At 35.4% G+C, this 22,506-nt stretch overlaps 1 protein-coding gene across 3 annotated transcripts; it reads right to left on the bottom strand.

Moving 5' to 3' along the window:
• Positions 1 to 511: 511 nt before the first annotated feature.
• LRIF1 (ligand dependent nuclear receptor interacting factor 1) lies at positions 512 to 22,450 on the bottom strand. 3 transcript variants are annotated; one of them, XM_060622269.3, is made up of 4 exons: positions 22,260 to 22,450; positions 9,351 to 10,860; positions 7,939 to 8,211; positions 512 to 7,084 (listed from the first exon to the last, which is right to left on the bottom strand). In XM_060622269.3, the coding sequence occupies exons 1-4, from the start codon at positions 22,325 to 22,327 to the stop codon at positions 6,647 to 6,649; spliced, it is 2,289 nt and encodes a 762-aa protein (XP_060478252.1). In that variant the 5' UTR covers positions 22,328 to 22,450; the 3' UTR covers positions 512 to 6,646. The 3 variants fall into 3 exon arrangements, with proteins under 3 accessions (XP_060478252.1, XP_060478253.1, XP_060478255.1); XM_060622270.3 differs by having other exon boundaries at positions 9,351 to 10,852; XM_060622272.3 differs by lacking the exon at positions 9,351 to 10,860 and having other exon boundaries at positions 3,195 to 7,084.
• Between the last annotated feature and the right edge of the window lie 56 nt (positions 22,451 to 22,506).

Below are 22,506 nucleotides of genomic sequence, written 5' to 3'. Positions count from 1 at the left end.
CATATAATGGATTTGTGATTATTGGTATGTATTATTACTGGTGATATTTACCTTGATCTGGTAGGTTTTCCACTAAAAAGTTACTATCTCTACATTTATAGTTAATATCTTTGGGAAGACTTTGAGACTGCAAATCCTGTTTCTTCTCAAACTTTTGCCCATTCGTTTTATTATCCATTGGTGAATCTTGTTTGCAATAGTTATTGGGGCATTTGCAATGATGATTCTGTATTTCCCATTTCTGTCTACAACTAGTAATTGGAATTCAACCATAAGGAAGAGCTGTTCCTTTTCCCTCATTTATGTATTTGCCTTTTATACATACAGTCTAGACTCCCTGGGTATATTTTGTCTAGGGTTTAAAATCAAATGTCATAATTTTTCATTATTGAAATTATTCCAGTTTTGGACATTAAGAGCTCCTTCAGATTGGCTCCTGTTTTTCATAGACCTCCATCTTGGGGGCAATATTTCCTTACATTCTGACATCACAAGATGTTCTAGGATCACCTTGTATTTTTCTTGCCTGTCCTGGAATCCACTTCTCCAAGGAGCTTGATTCCTTTTGTTGAAGAATGGTGTTTAGAAACCAAGATTTGGTGCTAGGTGTGCTCATTGTCCTGGAGTGTCACTGCTTCTAGGCCCTCTCAATGAAAGCTAGGAAATATGTGAATGTATAGATATATGTATAACCTACACATATACCCACATGTATATTAATCTGTCTGAAAGCATATTTAAATACCTGAGTTTAAACTAATGCCTCTTATTCTAATCTAATACTACAGGGTTTATCTTAGCCTTCCTCCTTAGGTCTTCCTCCAACAATAAAAAACCTGTCTCTCATTATCTATATGTACTTTTTCGTTCAATTCTGGTATACAAATGAAAGTGGTATGTATGCTAACTCATGCCCTTATGGGAAACATTTTTACCAAGTAGATTACAACACTTAGACCTTTGGCTTTTCAGTGTCTAGTGAATATACTGCTTTCTAAGTCACTTAGGTTAGCTTTCTTTCCTGTCCCTTTAAGTGTGCTCATGTTATTCTTTTGTAATATATGCTTTCATTAGTTAGTATTTGCATTCCATTTGGGGATCTCCTATTTCCTGGTTGGTTTTAATCGTTTATCTGGGGGCATGTAAATGGTATGCAAAACATTACGATTCCAAGAATCAGAGCTATACCAAAAGATACAATCAGAGAAATGTTATTGTACTTCATCCCTGCTAACCCATTCCCATTGTCTTCTTCTCTTTCCCTTAGACTCAATCTTAATAGTTTCTGGTTTATCCTTCCTAATTTCTTTGGTATAAATGAGTGGATGTCTATATATTTCCTTGCATTCTTTTTCTTATATGAGGGGTAGCAGGCTATATATATTGTTTTGAACTTTGCTTTTTTCATTTTATAGTATGTCTTGGAAATCACTCCGTATCAGTTCAGTTCATCTTTTCTTACAGCTACTTAGTATTCCACTGTGTGCTTGTATCATATATTTTTCAACCACTCTCCTATGAATGGGCATTTGGATTGCTTCTTATACTTTGCAATTTAAAAATGCTATAATTAATAAACTTTTGCATATGTTTTCATATTGTCGGAGGCATATCTTTTGGGTAGATTCTTAAAATTGTTGGCTGCATTGGTTGAAAGGTTTATACGAGATTTCACTAGACATTGCCAAATTTCTCTCTAGAATTGTAGCAACTTGTATTCCCATCAGTAATGTATAAACATGTCTATCAGCAATGTATGAACATGCCTATTTCCTCACAGCATGCCAACATGAGTTGCCATATTCTTAAATCTTTTCTCCAGTCTCACCAATGAGAAATTGAGTAGTCTTAATTTGCATTTGTCCAATTCTGAGTGTATATGAACATCATTTATATATTTGAGGTTATTTCCACTGGGGTTTTGGTCCCTTACCCTCCTTATACTTTTAGCAACATCACTCAGCTATTGTGCTAAGTACAAGTTATAGGAGGATAATGATGGAAACAGGGAGAAACTTGGTTATTTCAATAATCCAGATGAAATAAAGCAAGGTAGTCATAATAGTGGTGACAAGCAATGGTCAGACTGCAGGTATCATGTGAATGTAAACCAGAAAATTTTCCTAACAGACACATTGTAAGGTATGACCAAAAGAGGTCAAAGTGGACTCCCAAATGTTGTCACTTGAACAAGTGGAAACCTAGATTTGTCATGAACTTAGAGAAGATCTTGGCTGAGGCAAAATTTGTGTGTGGATGATAATCAGAGGCTGGGTTTGGCCTGTATTAACTTTGAGATGCCAATCAAACTTATAAGTGGCAATGTCAAGAAGGCAAATGGATATATAGTGCTGATAGTCAAAGAAGAGTTCCTGAATATAGTATGCATAAACACTGATGCATAAGAACTAGACAAGGTCAGGGGCACGCGGGTAGCTCAGTCAGTTAAGCGTTGGACTTTGGCTCAGGTCATGATCTCTCAGTCTGTGAGTTCAAGCCCCATGTCGGGCTCTGTGCTGACAGCTCAGAGCCTGGAGCCTACCTCGGATTCTGTGACTCCTCTCTCTGCCCCTCTGCCTCTCACTCAAAAATAAATAAACATTAAAAATAAAGAGAGATCAAGAAAAAAAAGAACTAGACAAGGTCAACATGAGTACAGATGTAAAAATAAAAGACCTACAAGCGCTGAGCTGTATAAGTAACTCCAATAATAAGAATCAACAATAAGAAATCATGGAGAAGGTGAGGAATCAGTCAATAAGATAGTAGGAAAACAAGAGATGGAACCTGAATAAAAAATACATTTCAATGACAGACTAATGAAAACCATCAAATGCTGACAGGCCAAGTAAGATAGAGACTAAGAATTGACATTAGATTTAGCAAATATGATGTTTGTTGGAGAACTTAAAAAGGTTTTAGAGGAGTGGTAAAGACAAAACCCTAATCTGAGTGAATTTCAGAATGAGAGAGCAAGAGTTTGAGACTATCAATATTGACAAACGGGATTTTGCTGTAAAGGATACAAGTCACATTTCAGCATGATGGTATATAATAGCAGAAGAAGTGTGGGTGCTTGACGATTGCATGATCAGCAGAACCTTAATATAAATAAGTAGAAAAATCAAAAGGAGAAGGTAGGCTAAAACAAACAGATAAGAAAATGAAATGAAATGGAAGATGAATGCAATATGTCAGGGTGATTGTAGTTGAATTTATTTTATTTAACAAACACTGTTTGTTTACTATGTGTCAGGACACTTCAAGGACTTATAAATACAATTCATTTAATATTCACCTCTTCCAATCCTCAAAATTTGATCGTCCTTTTTCCAACCTTTAAATTTACTCAGATATGAGCCTACCATTTTACCCTCTGTTTATAGCATCTCCCTAAGTGATGTTGTTCAGACCTATGACTTCAAATATCTATTTACTAATAGCCTTTAGTTATGGATCTCCAATGTTAAGAAGTTAGAAAAAGAACAACAAACAAAGCCTAAAGCCAGCAGAGAGAAGGAAACAATAAAAATGAGAGCAAAAATAAATGATATGGAAACAGATCAATGAACCCAGGAGCTGGTTCTTTGAAAAAAATATTAAAATTGACAAACCTCTAGCCAAACTTATCAAAAAGAGAAAGGACCCAAATAAATGAAATCACAAAAGACAGATGAGAAATAGCAACCAACAGCACAGAAATATAAACAATTATAAGAGAATATCATGATAAACTATATGCCAACAAACTGGACAACCTGGAAGAAACGGATAAATCCCTAGAAACATAAACTACCGAAACTGAAACAGGAAGAAATTGAAAACTTGAATAGACAGATAACCAGAAAAGAAATTGAATCAGTAATAAAAAATCTCACAACAAATGTCCAGGGCAAGATGGCTTCAAAGGTAAATTCTACCAAACATCTAAAGAAGAGCTAATAATATCTATTCTTTTCAAACTATTCCAAAAAATAGAAAAGGAAAACTTCTAAATTTATTCTATGAGCCACTACCCTGAAACCAAGACCAGAGAAAGACTCCACTAAATAAAAGAAGTACAGGCCAATACCCCCAATGAACATGGATACAAAAATTCTCAATAAAACACTAGCAAACCCAATCTAACAGTACATTAAAAAAATCCATCAACTGGGATTTATTCCTAGTTTGCAAGGGTGGTTCAATATTTGTAAATCAATCATGATATACCACTTTAATAAAAGAAAGGATAAGAACCATATGATCTTTTTAATAGATGTAGAAAAAGCATTTCACAAAAAGTACAATGTCCATTCACAATAAAAGCCCTCAACAAATTGGGTTTTGAAGGAACATAGTAAGGTCATATATGAATAACCCACAGCTAATACCATCCTCAATGGGAACAACCAACTGAGAGCTTTTTCCTCTATGGTCAGGCACAAGACAGGGATGTCCTCTCTCACCACTTATTTAACATAGTACTGGATGTCCTAGCCATAACAACCAGACAACAAAAAAATAAAAGGCATCCAAATTGGCAAGGAAGAAGTAAAATTTTCACTATTTGTAGATGTCAAGATACTCTATATAGAAAAGCCAAAGACTCCACCAAAAAACTGCTAGAGCTGACACATGAATTCAGTAAAGTCACAGGATACAAAATTAATGTAAAGAAATATGCATTTCTATGTGCCAATAATGAAGCAACAGGAAGAGGAATTAAGGAATTAATCCCATTTACAAATAAGATACCTAGGAATAAACTTAACAAAGAGGCCATCACATTATCTCCAAGCCCCAACATTAATATTTTAGCATGAGGAGAACATGAAATTTCAACTTTTAATATTTTAGCTTGCTGTATTTTTAAATTGTCTACAATGCACATGTACTGCTTCTTTAATAAAATGGTTTAAGAATTTTCAAAGTAGGTAATGATTCATGAGATTATATTCCCATGATAGATAAATTAAGACAACTGCTGACTGACCACTAGATCTCGCAACATAGAAGTCACTGGTGTCCTTGAAGAATCCACTTTGGTTGAGGAGGGTAAGAAAAACCCGACTGATATGGTTTGGCAGTTCCCAAAAATGTTAAACAGAGTTAGGATATGACCCAACAATTACACGCCTAAGTATACAATCAAGAGAACTGGAAATATACATTCACATAAAAACTTACACCCTAACATTCATAGCAACATAACATCTTAGTAGCCAAAAGTGTAACCAACCCAAATGTCCAGAAACAGATGAATGGAAAACAAAGTGTGGTATATTCATATAATAGATTATTATTCAGCAATTTAAACAAGAATTAAATACTAATACATGCTACAGCACAGATGAACCTTGAAAACTTTAAGTGAAAGAAACCAATCCCATAAGAAAACATATTGAATGACTCATACTATGCTTATGACTTTCCACAACAGGCAAATCCATAAAGTGTGTTAGTGGTTGTCTAGGATCGGAGGTAGGAGGATTTGGGGGGTAACCACTATTAGGTATGAGGTTTTTTGGAGGGAGTGATGAAAATGTCCTAAAATTAGGTCATGTTGATGGTTGCACAATTCTGTGAAAACAATAAAAACCACCGAACGGTACACTTTTAAAAGGTGAATTTATGGTAAATGAATTATCTCAATAAAACGGTTACAAAAAATCTAAAAGGCAGAATTTAGTTGATCAGTGTGCACTTGTTCTACTCCCTTCAGTATGTATAGGTTGTATGTGACATTACTTCCAGGGATTTATTCATCTTTTTTTGGTAAACTTTTCCTCCTTCCCATTAATCCCTATCCACAACACAAATCCCAACCTCTCCGAATCAAACAAAACCAGATGGAAAAATGTTTGCCTCCATTAAGAATAACTACATTTTACAATTTTAAAAAGTATTATATGTGGCCATTGTTCAGATTTACTTCTCAATCTGTTACATATGTACATATTAAAAAAAAAAAACAAAAAAAGGAAGAAAAAGCATTTGCCTAGGAATAATAATGTATCACTTTAAGCAAACATTATATAGCCTGAATTCTAAAACCCATTTTGGTTTATATAAAACTACTTTGTAAAAGCCACAAAACAAGTATCCCTCAAGTCTTGAGAAATGTTTGGATATTTAAATAATACTGCTATTATACAATTTCTTCCATGAAATAAAAAAAAAAATTACAACAATTACATCATTTTATGGATAGAGACTCAGTACATACATAATACCATTGGCAAAGCTAAATTTAGAGCCAATTTCCTCTCCTGGATTATATAATTTCAATAGTATATAATAATTGTCTGCTGTTGGAAAAACACCTGAGTGGTTCAACTAAAGATGCAAACATACAATAACAAAAACTCTGCACAAATATTCAAACTCGGGGATTTCTAATTAAAATAATAGAAAAATAGAAAATTTTTCCTTCCAAAAAAAGGTATCTAGACAAAGACTCAGATACCCCATGTAGATTATTCACAAGAATCATATGTGAATCAACCTTTTTTGTAGTCCTTAAATAAAATTTAACAATCAACTGATGAAAAAACAAGTTTCATATGCAAAGAACACCTTAATGCATCTATAATTAACTTAATGCAAAAGTATATGAAAAAAACACAGCTATTTCACTGCAGTCTTTAAGAATAGCAACATTTCATTATTTCTGGTTCATCTTCTTACGCATTTCTTCAAGAGCTGCTTCTTTCTCTCTCAGCACTTGCTTAAGTCTTCTTATTTTTTCATCTCGAATGGTTTCCTCTAACTCTGGTGGCGTCATGGGGAAAATGTCTTCAGTATAACTTTTATTAAAGGAATGACTTTGCTCAAAAGCTACATTCAAACTCAATGTGCCTTTTTCCTGGTTCTCAGGGGTACAGTGTTCAACCTCAGTTTTCTTTTCTTCTCTGGTTTTGTTGCGGCTTGTGAGAATGTTATGGTGTGATACATCTGAAGTTGGTAAAATACTGCTGACAAGTTGGGAATTGGTGACATTAGTTCCACCATTTAGAGCTGTGTTATAAGCACTCTCGGTTTTTCTCTTCTTTGTGTGATCCATCTTTTTAACGGTTTTTGCTTTTCTTTTCTTATCAAAACCCTGTTGTCATGTTGAGTAAGATTTCAAAAAAAAAAAAACAATTATTGCCACATAGTATGCTGTCAAATTTAACAGTCTGCAGGTGACAAATACTTATCAATTAAACTCAACTCAACAAAATATATTGAGAACTCTAGCAAAAAATTGTTTACCATTGTACAGTGCCAAAATGAATAGCAATGTCCTAATGATATTCACTGAGAATAAACTGCTTAATTCGCATTTTCCTGCTTAACTATCAGATGTATTGATCTATCGCCAAAATACAACAGCCATTTATAAAGAACCTGAGAAACAGAATTGACTTAATTTTGTTTCCTTGTGCACAGTAGGCACATATGTGGAAGCTTTTCATTGGGAAAGGTTGAGCAGTCTCTGATCTAAAGCACAGAATATTACACAGTGTAATAATGATATATTTCTAAGTAAAATAGGCAAAGTCATAGGGATTTTTTTTCATCATTGACCAAGTAGATTTCTTAAAATGTCTGTATTAAGGGTAATACTGCAACGACCATCTGCATGCTTGTATTTTCCCTACATTTGGATTATTTATTTTAAATAGGGTCTTCAACGTAGGATAGCTAGTTTAAAAAGTTATGGCCATTTTCTTATAGTTTTTTAATGAAAAAAATAAACAGGTGAATAAAAACACTTAAAACGTCTTCTACTCACTGGGGATACATTTTTACCTTTGTGTATTTGGTTCTCTTTAACACCAAATGTGTATAATATATACACATATGCAAATCTGAAAACTACCATTCATATTAATGCACAAGACTAAAAAAAGAAATCAAGAAAATACACTCATGAACGTTTGTAGTAACTACAAAGGACACAAAATATATTACCTGTTTTTTCTTTTCCTCCTTCTCTATAAACTCCGTCTCTTTATAAGTATTGGTCTTCACCAAACGGCTTAAGGAATCAAAACCTTCTCCAGAGCCCAAGTGATCAGGAATCCGAGTAAGGCACACTCTCAAATCTTTAGTGAGACCAAATATCTTTTTAAATTCAGCATCATTCTTCAGATGTGATACCTTATTGCTTCCTCCTTGGGAATGGTTCTTGTCATTCCTCTCTTGAGGAACTTTTTCTAATGTTGATGCCATCTCATTCTGGATCTGCAATTAAGAAAACAAAAACACACAAACAATACTGCCAATTACTTAAGCTATTTCATCAGACTGGCAACTAAGTGATCATCTCATCTTACTTAAAAAAACAAAACAAAAAACATCATGCTCTAAAGTCCTAAATGGTTGATTTGCATTACCCTTGCCTTACCACCCACACTCAAAAAAATGAATTTAACTGGGTACAAACTTAAACTGTTCCTCCACAATTTCTCATTTACTTTGCTTTCTTGCACTAGAAAGGTTAACAGATGAAATAATACAGACTAATGACAAGTCAAAAAATCATCTATATAACTTTAGTTGGAAGTTGTAGTCTTCTGGAAAAGTCTTATGCCTTCAATCAATCTTAAACTCCTTCAGAATTTACCTCTTTATATCTCTGGAAGGGGAGAAACACTGACATTATTAAGGCCTCTAGGCAAGGAAAGAGTGGGCCTAAGTATTTAGTGAGCACAGACACACATATCTTAAGTAGAACAGAAAGGTAACTATGTGGATATGTTGAATAATTAAAGAGTCAGAAAGAAGAGCTTAAAAAAGAAAGGAAACTCGTCTACTTAACAAAACAAAACAAAATCAAAGATGTTGATAAATCCTATTTCACAAATGACTGAAATGTACTGATTAGCACCATCCTACCCCTTCTACCATCTACCTTAAAAACTGCCAGATATTTCCCTACCATCACAAAATAAACAAACAAAAAACCCAGCTCTCCTATATGTGTAATATTGATCTTTTCATATACTAACAGTAATCTAATAAATACATGCATGGACACAGAATTTACCCAGTTTCGAATTCACATTATCTTTCACCAATAAACCTTCTTGCTCTATGAGTTTTTTGTTTGTTTGATTTTGTTTTAAAGCTTTGGCATGCCAAATGAATTAAGAGAGAGATACTGTTTGCACTCTCTCAATTATCCTCCTCAAACATTGCCTTCAGATGAAAGCTCTGACTTAATTAAGCATACATGTGTGTATGGTATGTGTGTGATGGAGTGGAGGATGGGAGAAGGGGGGGGGGGGAAGAGGTATCATAGGGAACTAACTTTGAGAATTAAGAAAGAAAAATTTTCTATATAGATAGAGAAAAAGAACACCCTGACATGGGAAAATTACCTTTGGTTCTTGGTCTCTGAAAACACACTGTTGTGAAGTGATAGTTGTTGCGTCAACAGAGGAACTTATTTTCTCTATGCTCTGGATGATATTTCCTTTTCTGGGGGCATTCTGTACTGTACTAAATCCATCTGGAAAGTCTGGCTTTGTGAATAAAATCTTACTCTGTTTTAAGTAGTTAATGGGTTGATTCATATTATGTGGGTTTGGGGTAGAAAGAGATGGTTTCTCCACTTTTTTATTCTTCTCTGCCCTTAGATTGATCATGGAAGCAGGCTGAGTATTTGAAAGTGATTTTGTTTCCATCTGGTAAGATTTACTTTTAGCCAAAACAATGTTTACAACCTCTCTGGATATTTCTGTGACTGGGCTTGAACTCACTATCTGTGATGTATCTTTTCTTGGTGGAATATCAGGAGAAACAGAATTCTGTTGGTCAATTTGTGATGGCAAAACATCTGTCCCCTTTTTAGCCAATAGATAGACTTTCCCATTAAACATAACCAAAGCATTATCTTTAATAGGCATACTTTTGGACTGTGTCCCACTAGGACTGACAGTGCTCAATGCTGGCATATTGATAGTATTATCTCCCAAACTTTTCCTATCTACAAAAGTTTTTAAAATCTTGGAAGCCACATTATTTGAAGACTTAACAGGAACAAGAGATGGACTGCAAGGCTGTAGATTTTCTTGAAAAATCCATTTCACAGGAGCAGCTTGAGAATGCTGACCACCTTTTAATTGTGTCTCTTTAGCAACATTCACTGGCATTTGTGTGGTATTTAGAATCACTGGCTTTGCTATTTCTGTAACAGGTTTTGGATAAATGTTTTGAAAGTTCTTGGTAACTACATTTTTCACTGTGTTTACAGGAGATACGTAAATAACGGTTGGTATTTGGGAGGCCTCAACTGTTCCTGAGGTACTTGTGGTTGCAGTTGCAAGTATCTTTTGCTGAACTGAAGGAGGCAATGAAGACGCTGGTACAGATTTCACTTCAGCATGGGCTGGAATCTGTAAATGATGCCCAGAAGGCAAAACTGGAGACTTCACAGTCATTGGAAGACTCTGAGTATTTACTAAAATATAAGGTGAATCGTTTTGTGTTGAGGAGGGAGAAACAGCAAATGTTTGCATGGTGAGTCCATCAATTTTCACACCATGACTCTGAACTTTAGAAACTGATGAGGTAAAATTTTCAGTTCCCACAGAAGTAACTCTAACTTTTTCTGCTGTATCTACTGTTCTTGTTAGAAAATAGTTTGAAGAACTGGCTGGCTGAAAAATGGGCAATTGAACTGATGCACTTGTGGAAGAGCTGGAAATCTGAGTCTGAAAAGTAACTTGAACTGGGCTTCCTGTATTCCCTTTCAAAGCATCAGACATGACTGAAGATTGAACTAGCGGTATAAGATTTCCAGAAGAATTAGGAATTGGAAGTAATTGCAGAAGATTTTTTCCATCCGAGCCAATCGTCTGAACTACTTGGTACATGCAGCCTGAAACACTTAAAAGAACATTGAGTAAATAAATACAACATACTAGACGGTATATACATTTTATTTAAAAACAAATATTTGCAAATATTATTTTAAAAAGATAAAAATTTATAAAATATGATAAAAGTATATCATTTGTCACTTTGAGTTTTCAAAGTGAACTATTGCAAAACAAAGATTTTAAATAGAAGTGATAATCAAAGATAATGATCAGCTTTGATTTAGAGTTTCTCATATGATTAAGCAATGGGTAGATTAAACTTTTCTAAGGTTTTACCCCGTATAAAATTATGCTTACTAGAATATGTTCCTCTTAAACTATGAGCATCCTCCCTTCTCTTTTTACTTGAATTCTTCCTTCTTGTCCTCCTCCTCCTTTACTCTGAGCGACCAGGATTCTCATTTCACCTCCATTTATGTACATTCTATTTCCCTCACTCTTTTCTACCCTCCATTCAACCTGTTCTGTCCTCTTTCTACTGACAGTGACTCACAAGTCATACGGTCAGCCATTCTTCTTTTGCTTAAAGTCATTTCTTGTGGTGATACCTTCGTGTGCCACATTTTTGAAGACTAAATGGAGTTACTCATGTAGGAACCATTTTCTTCTTTGACTTAGCACATTTGAAGTTTGGTGCTAAATAGCCCTTGGTATGGGAATCACTCACATTTGTTCCAACTATCTGTCAATCCATATACATAATAGCAACACCATTTCAGCTAAATAATTTTCAGTGATTGTGGAACACACTGGGTTTTTTTTTTAACCTAGCCAATTTTGATCCTGATACTTATGAGCCATAATTTAGTACAGACTGTCTGATTTTTTAAAAATCCAAAATATATCAATATCTGTTGTATAATTAATTTGTAGATTTCTTAAATGCAGAGATCCCAAGTTATTTATGCCGAAAACCACCTTTCAATTCCTGGAAAATACTAAGCTCTCATGGGACCCAGAGTCATCACACATGCTCTCTCTCTACCTAGGTACTCTTCTCCCACCCATATAACTCAAGTCTCAGCATAAATAATACTTCTCAAGAGAGATATTCTCTGACCACCTTAACTATTTTTGCTCTTCTTTCATTATTAGTTATAATATTACACCTGTTAATTTCCTTCATGGTATATCACAATTGGTAAATATATATTAATCCATTTCTTGGTTTGCCTATAGACTGTCTCTCATGCTAAATTCTAGCAATGTAAATGCAGGGTTCCTGTCCTACTGACAGTGTGGCCTTATATGACAGAGATCAAATGAAAACAAAAACTTAAGACAAATAATAATAAAATTAGAATTCTCAATGATATAAAGGTGTGTTTTACTGACTGTAGGCATTTTTAAAACCTTAGGTATTAATAAAAATCAAACCCAAAAACTCTGTGTATTCTAGGAAGCCCTGGAACAATGATTTTACCTTTCCATAACCCAAAATAATATATCTTTTTAAACATTTAAAACTGTTTTCTAGCCACTTGATAGTGCTTCAAAATGTTAAATTTACTTTTAGCAAATTAAAACTTAATCTCGAAAGAGAAGCATGAACATAAAGTATGAATTCTTGCTTTCAGGATTTAAAGAGGAAAGCCTACCTTCATCAACTCCCCACCCCCCAGAAACATATAAACTAGACTAGAATTTATTCAAATTTAATTTATTCAACAAAAATTTACTTGAGGGTATGTTATGGTACAGGCCACAGGCTCAGTTATGGGAAAAGGGTGAGTAAACTACAGCCCGGGCCAAATCTGTCTCCTCCCTGTTTTTGTGTAGCCCACAGGCTAAGAATATTTTTTTTTCTATTTTAAATGATTTTTAGAAGTCACAAGAACAGTATTTTGTGGTATGTGAAAACTACGAGATTCAAATATCAGTATCCATAAATAGTTTTATTGGTACACAGTCACACTCATCTTTATTGTACTGTAAATGGCTGTTCTCATGCTACAATAGCAGAGTTGAGTAGTTACACCAGAGATGATCACACGGCACCCAAAATCTGAAATATTTACTATTTGGAACTTTACAGAAAATGTTTGCTTGCCAAGCTAGTTCAACCCACAGTCCCGAAAAGAACTTAAACTGCTGGTTGTATGTGCATGTAAACAGGCAGTTATCATTAAGTAGGATAAGTGATACATTACATTTGAATGAGAACAAAAATGCTTCCTCCTTTTCTTAAAACACTCTCTTCCCAAGGTTTCCTAGATATGAAATTCTCTTACTGCTGTAATGATTCCTCAGTCCGCTTTGGCAACTCATACATACTACTTGAATCAACCTTCAAATACTAGAACGCACCAAAGCTGAGACTGAATTCTCTCCCTACTCTGTAGGCTTTTCCCAATTATTTCTTTTATGTGCATGACTTCAATTATATTACCATTTATACAGCAACAATTAAAATATTTCTATCTTAGCTCTTTTTGAGACTCAGGCTTATATATCCAACTTCCCTCATGACATTTCCATTCAGAATCTCAAATACACCTAAAGCTCAACATGGTTTTGTCCAGTTTTTTTCTATGATAAACGGCATACCATCTATTTTAGATGCCTAAATCAGAAAAAAGCAATTTCCTGTTTTCTAACCATCTATATTCAATCTATCACAAAATCTTATTGATGTTATCTCCTAAATTTCCCTTGATCTTTTCAATTCTTTCCAAATCATCTGTCTCCATTCTAATTCAAGCAAACATCATCATAACTGGTCTTTTTTTTTTTTTTTTTAAATGTTTATTGGGGAGGAGGAGCACACACTAAAGAGGGGCAGAGGAAGGGGGACAGGAGGATCAGAAGCAGGCTCTGTGCTGACAGCAGAGACATGAACTGTGAGATCATGACCTGGGCTGAAGTCGGAAGCTTAACTACCTGAGCTACCCAGGCATCCCATAACTGGTCTTCCTTTATTTCAGCCACATCCTCTCCCTTTCAAAGCTTTCAGCATACTAAAGCTGGCTCTTCCCTGCTTAAAATATTTCAGCAGTTTCCCATTTTCTTTGAGCAGTAGAAAGAAAACCAAGAGATTCTGATGCAATGGAAGCCAAAGAAGAGAGTTTCACAAAACTTGGGCAATTCTATTTACTTAAAAAAATTTTTTTAACATTTCATTTTTTGAGAAACAGAAAGAAACAGAGAGTGAGCAGGGGAGGGGCAGCGAGAGAGGAAGACACAGAATCCAAAGCAGACTCCAGGCTCTGAACTATCAGCACAGAGCCCAATGCGGGGCTCGAACCACAAATGTGAGATCATGACCTGAGCCGAAGGCAGACGCTCAACCGACTGAGCCACCCAGGTGCCCCTATTTATTTTAAGTTCATTTATTTATTTTTTCAGAGAGAGAGCACGCGTGTGCGCGCATGAGCAGGGTAAGGGCAGAGATAGAGAATCGCAAGCAGGTTCCACACTCAGCATGAAGCCTGATGCCAGGCTCAATCTCATGACCGCAAGACCATAACCTGAGCCAAAATCAAGAGTTGGATGCTTAACCAACAGCTACCCAGTCGCCCCTGAGAAATTCTATTTAAAAGTTTCTGAGAAGTCAAATAGGATGTAAATTAAAAATCTACTTGCATGAGTGGTATGAGGGTCACTGAGGGCTTTAAAGAGTAGTTTCGTGGGGGGGGGGGGAGGTTGCAGAGGATATTAAGATAGAAAATACAGACAGCTCTTATGAACTTTGACTGCAAAAGGGAAGATAAAGACTGGCAAGTAGATGGAGGCTAAATGGGGTCAAATAAGAGATCTTTTTTTCTTTTTAAGGTTAGATGAACGAGAGCATATATTAATGCTCATATGATTTACCAAGAGGAAGAGGACAAAAAGGGCTAAATGAATGTAAGGTTTGATTAGGAGATAGGAAATGGGAACCAGCAGTCAGGCAGAGGAATTGAACTTTAAAGAGGGGTGAAGAAATACCTTCTTCCATTGGCACTGAAAGAGAGGTTAGGCACAACTGCAGTTAGGCTTATAAAGCTTTGGTGTCAAGAGGCTGAAGTCATTCTGATATAATGACTTTTATTTTTCTGTGAAAAGGACATGACATCATATGCTAAGTATAGGAGCAAAAATAGAAATTTGAGGCAAATCAAAGATTTGAAACAGTCTTTGAGAGAGAACAAGATGACCTCAGGCAATATCAGTCATCAGGTAGTGCTGATGGCCCAAGGCTATAGGTAGTGATTATGAATTTATAGTGAGACCAATCTGTGCTCTTGTGAGATTTTCTTGTTCCACTGGGTATACGCAAAGAGAAAGCAAATCCAGGGCTGGGGTGGTTTCAGAAGAATGGGGAAAAAAAAATCAAAGAGGAACAAAAGAGTTTAGGATATTGGTAAAAATTTATTAAAATGATGGAATATAGAATCTAAACAGGATGAAAAAAAATAAAAAGACAAAGGTGAAAGTATAAAGAGAAAATAAAGGGATTGTTGGACTGGAGGGCCAGATAAAGTTAAAAAATGATCAGAATGGGAGTATTTAAATAAGTAAGCTAGAAATATAGCAACTGGTGTTCAAAAAGAGGATGCCTGAATCAAGAATTTCATAGATGCAACAATTTTATCTGACAACAAGAACTACAGAAGTGGATGGATGGCAGCAGAATGCAGAATAAGATCAATGGGAAAAAAAGAACTTTGTACTGAAAGACCAGATGACAAAGAGATTATCCATATAAATGTTAAAGTCATGTAAGATTAAAAAGATGATTGTGATCTATGTGCCAAATTTGATTACAGGAAGTTGGTAGATGATGTTAATGAACCACAATTAAGGCCATCTACCAACTTCCTATCACTGATATGCCAAAAAGATGTCTTGAAATTCACGCTCTTCTGCAGTCTATTTTCTTTCCCATTATTCTACTAAATTTCATTCTCAAAGATTACCAAATGTGTTCTCACAAACACATTTGTGTGTCTCTCTCAAAGTTAAATCTATCTTTATTCTATTCTCATTTTCTAGGTACTTCCTGCTGAAATTGACACTGCTAGCTAATTAATTATCCTTCGTGAACAGATCCCTAACATGATGTCCATTATGCACAATTTGCTTGTTTTTCTTAATGTTCCCTTTCTTATTCTGCACTTTAAGCACCCACTTAAGACTATTCCCCAAAGCACAATTCTTGATCCTGTTTCTCCTTCAAGACATTCTTCCTTAAAGATTGTACCAATTGCTTCAACTACTGTGTCGATTGCTTGAACTATTTCCTTCAACTATCTCCTTTGCAATAATGACCCTCACAGTTAGATCCATCATTCCTATCCCCTAATATTGACCTCGGTTCCATTTTTGTGATGTCCTACCAAAATCTTTCACTTTTCATACCATGATGTTTTTTGAAAACCATGACTTTAAAGTTAAAATTACTCTCTACTGAAAACTAGTACTCTATTCTACCATCTAGTCATATGTCAGCACTATTATTTCCCAAGTCACTTTGGTTTTAAATCCCCCACTCATCTCTGACACCTTTATTGCCCTTATTTACCTTTGATTCACCCAGAGCACCTTGTATAGATGCTTACAAAGTGTAAACACTCAATAAATGTATAGTGAATGAATCACTGCATCTGTAAAGTTTTGGGTTTTTTTTTCCTTTTTACAGCTCTTACTCATTCTTCTCCTTCTTCACCACTGCCACTACCATGACCTAGATCAGACGTGTATTACCTAGGACCTGTCTAGTCATTATCTCATTCCTGTATTTTGCTGTGACTTTTAAACTAGTTTTTGTGACTGCAGCCACTACTATTACGTATCTCTGGCAGATTAAATCATTGTTTTCATACTGTTACCTCCTTTCTCAAACTTCCAATAATACATCATTGCCAATTCAGCTTGACTTGAAAATTATCTAAAATCTAGACCCAACCAATCTCTACAACAGTACCATCTCTAACTTCTAAACACAAAATCTCTGATCTTCCCACAGAGGTCTCTTTGCTATTCTGGATTCTCCCATGCACGTTATTTATTCTAAGTATTCTTCAAGTTATTTTTTTTTTCCTTCTCCAGCAATTTAAAACATAGCTATAAATTGAGGATCAATTCCATCTTCTCCATGAAATATTTGCAAGTCACTCAAACTCACATTAATTTCTTCCAACTTGAAATCCATAAAGCACTCCCACTAGTGCCACGAATGCTACAAGTTATATAATGCCTTCTAAAAAATGAGTAAAATATTGTTTTCCTTACAGTCAGAGACTATACTGTTTACTTTGTAATTGTTCTCCCAATGCCAAGTACAGTAGGGCCTCAAAAAATTAAGTAAAAACTAATGTATCCCTTCCAAATCTCCATTTTAACTGAACTGTCTCAATACCTTTCCTTTAGTCTTATTTAGCTTATTTATGCACTTCATTTGTCGATAATATCTAGCCCTCAGATTAAAAGCTTCAAAGAGCAGAACCTATGCTTTTATAATTATCTGTGTATGGGCATGCACATTTTTAACTGGTATGGTTTGTAAACAAACGGCACATGCTTCTGATACTTCATTCACATATTTCATTATGTGGCCTCAATGTGCCTGCTTTACAGAAAACATACCACACAAACTATTTTCAAGTCTAATCATTGATTACACTCTTCTCTTCCATTTCCCCTTCAAAAAGGGAAGGAAAATAGTTTCTTCTATGTCATTATATCAACAGAGATTCACATAATCTACCAAAGACATAAATTCCTTAAGGGCAAGTTATGCACTTCACATGTAAATCCTCTACACCTAAGAGAGTAACTGGCACATTGTAAACAATAACGTTAGCTGAATTAACTCCTGCGTGTCATCATTAAAAACAAACACACACGACTTACTAGTAACAAATGGAATAAGTTCTAAATATTAAACTGAAATGAACAGGGTGAAATTCACCCTTCTCCAATCAATATCCATTTTTTCCCCCAGATCTAGAAGAGACCTGCCACGAGAGTAACTGTAACTAAAACCTTATAAAGATTCTGTCTTCTTAAAAATCATACTCTGCAAGCTAATGTTAGAACTAAAATTAGAACCAGATTCTACATCCCATGATCCAGTTTTTCACTTAAAGATTTAAAAAAAAAAATCATCAATGTGCTAATTCCTTTAAACCAGTTGGTATTTGAACCGAGAAACTACGCTGGAAAAACTAACAGTTAAAGACTTTAAAAGGCAAAAGAAGAATACACTAGAAAATTATCAGGCTTCTAATCTTGGCTCTTCCAATTATTAGTTAATTAATTTTAATAAATTTACTTAACCTCTTTGAATATGTTTCCTCATTAGCAAAATGGGAATGATAAGGCTTGCTATAAGAAGCAAATGAAATGACGGGCTGGAATTATGATAAGCTCCTAATAAATGCAAGTCATCATACTCCACTAAAATATACAATTGGTGTCCAAGAATAAGTAAATGAATCAGGTAATTTTTGACAATGTAAGAACTTTAATAAAAAGGTATGAGAACTTTAGTAAGTAAGTATATTAAACATATTTATACAACTTCTAACTTTTTTTATTCTAATATCAACATAACACATTCACAAGAAATGGAATGAAAAAAATTTCACAGGCTATTGAACATTTTGTAGATATTTTTGCAAAATGCATTTTTTTCAACAGCTAGAAAACCTTTTCTTCCATCGTACTATCTATGATTTAACATTATGTACATACCCCATATACATGTGATAATATATACAATACTATATACTACATAATATTATATACATAATAGATAATTATTATAAATAGCTAACACTAATCCTAATAAACAGCCCAGTAATGTGAGTATTACCATTACCATTTTATAGTTTGAGGTTTGGTAATATTAAATAACTTATTCAGAATTACATGCTCCCATGGGCAATCCCATCTATATACTTTCTTGTATTTACTTTAACATAAAGCAAACATAACAAGGTCCAAAAAATTCAACTGCATGAAGTGAGAGATTAATGAGAAACAGATTTCAGTTAGCCTGTAAGGCATACATGTCAATGTCCTTTTGTTACACACCCAAATAGTAAAGATAACACTTATGGGGTACAAAACTAAATGCACAATAAACTGACAATGAAACATTATGTTTCGAACTAAATCAAGCCTGCTGGTATGGACACTCATTTTAGCTCCCCATTTAAGAACAAAGGATTAAGAGCAGACAGAAGCCAATTGCCAATCACATCCTAACTCTTATTATTGTGAGATGTAGCATCACAGGCTTTTATTACAATACATCTAAGGTGCTGACTCAAATCTCTATTTTCAGCTCTGACTCTGCCTGAGTTTCAAATTCAAATACCTCTGCAATCGTTTTTTTGGTGTGTTCCTCATCTCAATTAATTCACCAATATCTGTCCAGAGAACTGGCATTATAATTGATCCCCCTTTCTTTGTGCCAATTCACTAACAAAATATGCCTATTTTCCCTTTCATATTTCTCTGAATCCAACCCTTACTCTACATCAGCTGGTTCAGGTCTTCAGAATCTCTGAAAGGACACTTAAGTAGAATCTTTATACACCTGATCCCTCATTCCCAAATCCACACTGCCATCAGTTATCTAAAATGTATGTGGGAAGTGACAACCTTTTCATAAAATCCTCTGAATGATCTCCAGTAGATGAAGTCTAATCTCTCTAGCAGAGCAAACCAAGCGCTTAAGAGCTACCTATTCATCTTGCTTACAGTAGAGAATCAAACAAAAATACCAATAGCTAATAATAAACCATTCTGGTGCTTTATTTACCAGTTCCCTCTGCTTGAGCACAGCCTGCATTTATCTTTAATTGGAAAGTTGGTATCTACATTCCCCAACTCAGGTGCTCCCGAACCCTTTCTACAATTTTCTTTCTCTATGCCCTGACAGCATCCTGTACGTAATGCTATTTAAAACTGTATTACATCATCTTCCTCTTAGCTATGAGGTTTTTCATGGGCACGGTTCATATCCTCTTCTTTAGTTAGTCTCTCCATTTAGCACAGTTTATCACTTAAGCAGGCACTCAGTGAATATTTTTCAACAAAATGTTTGAACTATACGGATAATAATGGGAAACTAGGACATGAACCTAGGTCGTTGTAACTCCAAAGTTTACATTCTTTATACTTATACCATTCTAACTCCTGTTTTGCTCTTTGTAAATAAAGCCCCAATCTAAATAAACAATGCGTACTATCGCATAGATCTTCCAGATTTTTCCTTTGTACTCTAAGAGTAAATTTGATCCTTACCCTTTATGCCCTGATGAATTAGAGATACATTAAGCAATAAACATTCTGTAACGCAGTGTTGAAAAACTCTACAAAAGCAGCAGTAACTCAAGAAAAATCCAACAATCAATAGAAAATAAGAAAATCATATACTCATTTTAAGTTTATGAAGATAATGATTCAATACCATCAAAAATATTACCAGAAAAATATGAAACCTAAGCTTTCAATAAATTCAAGAACTAACAGTAATCAAATGATTTATAAAATTATACTTGCACGTCATGCAGATTGTTACTTACAAAACAGAATAGAATATGCAAAGCAATAACCAAAATAAGAGTCAAATAGCTTCATAAAGGCATCTGATAAATGTCCCAAATATGTGATGTCAAACCCCAGTGATTGAAGAAACAAATGCATTTAAAGATGATGAAAACAATGCATAAACCAACGAGTTAAGAACTCCCAATGACTTACGAATATAATCAAAACATAATTCAATTGGTAATGTTTTAAAAAATGTCAAATATAGACAGCCAAAGGTTGAGAAACTGGATAAAAGAGTTAAAATACACAAGAAATATAAACGTTAAGTTCTTAGTCTACCCTATTTCTAATATTGAAAAACAATGCAATCCTAAAACAAACTATATTAAATTAGGGTAAGCCAGATGTAATCAAATATCCAGGTATCAAAACAAGGGAGAAGAAATGAACAATCATTAGAAAGTAATTCTACTTTTGAATCATCTATACAGAAATCTACCTCTGCCTCTCCTCTCCCCCCAGCTTCCACCAAAGTAAGCCAACAAACAACATACGTACACACAAGCTGGCTCTTTATTCGATTTGAAAAGCAGTGGTTCTTTCTTGGCAGTTCTTCAATATTGCTTTAGCTCAAGGCGATTAGTTATTTCTTCTTAGAATATTATGCATGTTTTTCAGTCGTTATTATAATTCTGTTTTGTATCTACTTGTGATGAAAAAAAACCTACTACCTACTTCCTGGGCTAAAATTTGTACAGAAACAAACTTGTATTCTTAAAATAACAACAGCTAACACATAAATAGTGGTTTTCTGTTTTCCTATACCCAGTATTTTACACACACTTCTTCTTTTAATTCTTAAAATATCTCTAAGCGCTCTTACTGGAAAGGCGACTGGAAAGAAGGCACTTAGTCATACAAACAGTATCTGTCAAAGCTACGATTAAATTTAGGCAGCCGGATGTTCTTCAAACATAATTCCTCTTCCGTGATTTTTACATCTCAATTTCCAGGCTTTCTTTACATTTTTCTTCTGCAGAGAGAGCCCCATAAGTTTTTTCCCACCACTTATTATACCTCTACTAACTATGGAGCCTACAACTTAAAATATTCGATCTTCGCTCACAGTTCTGTTCCCATTTTACTTCATCTTGACCAACATAACCTTTTCTTAAAAAAACTGAGTCAGTGAAAAACTATTTTGTAAATGTGCAACTACGTACGTACGTACGTCTTAAGAAATACTACATTCTCCCTACGTCAAACATAGCTCCTCTACAGAGACATCCAATTAGAGATGGCATTCTCATCTGTACTAAAGGATCGATTTTACACGAGAATTACTCTACTTTTCTTTCTCTTCGTATAAAACTATCATCTGATTTTTGAAAAATCCATTCCTTCACGCGAGATCTTTTCAGCGTCTAAATTCATATACTCAACTACACAAAAATTTTTCCTTTCCTTCTCGCTCTCTTAAATACTACCTATTTTCACTGATGGTCCAGCGCCACCTGGGCTGCACTTGCATGTCCGTGCTGGGCGCTGCGTGTTTTTTCTGCGAGTGCGCAAGAATCTTCCAGAAGGTTTGTCACACAAGATTGTCGGCCATGTTGGTTTTCCTCTCCCGTGGAGCTCTATCTACTATGTCGCCTACGTAACTTGAGACGATGGAGTCCTGCGGAGCCACGGCCGAGGCTTGCCTGCGTCAGGCTCTGAAGAGGCTTTACGTTTCCAAGAGGGGCGCGCTCCGAGGGTTCTGAGTGGCCCCGTGAGGAGCACTTGCCCCGCAGTCGCTCCCACTGCGGAATCAAGCTCATTTGACTTGCACAGAGTCCGCAAACGACGGCCGACTCGACACCCTGCTAAGAGACGGGCGAGGGGCGGGTGTGTCGAGCGAGATTCGAAACCGGTACTTACCACTTCGAGGCGTTGCCTGACTTTTCCTCTGCGGGTTTCAGGAAGACCCTCCGTAGGTTATTGGACATTTTTGAGGGGTCGGAGGGGCCAGCACATCCAGGAAAGTGGGCAATGGGGGTGGGGTGGGGGTGGGGGGCGAGGTCTCTCCAAGGGGCGAGAACCAGAGCGATAGAATGTTTCGCAGCAGGTGTCCCGGAGCTAGACGGGTTCGATGACGAAAGGGGAACGACGGCTGAGAGGGCGTATC

Source organism: Panthera onca, chromosome C1, assembly GCF_046562875.1.
Source record: "Panthera onca isolate mPanOnc1 chromosome C1, mPanOnc1 haplotype 2, whole genome shotgun sequence".
Taxonomy (NCBI): Eukaryota; Metazoa; Chordata; class Mammalia; order Carnivora; family Felidae; genus Panthera; species Panthera onca.
This window is presented reverse-complemented; position numbering and strand designations above follow the sequence as displayed.

Bases quoted from the DNA above. Each gene is read 5' to 3' on its own strand.
- LRIF1 (XM_060622269.3), bottom strand. From the start codon at position 22,327: ATGTCCAATAACCTACGGAGGGTCTTCCTGAAACCCGCAGAGGAAAAG. The intron at 8,212-9,350 runs GTAATTTTCCCA...TCTTAATTGCAG, and splicing joins TCAGAGACCAAGAACCAAAG to ATCCAGAATGAGATGGCATC. The intron at 7,085-7,938 runs GTAATATATTTT...ACATGACAACAG, and splicing joins AGGAGGAAAAGAAAAAACAG to GGTTTTGATAAGAAAAGAAA.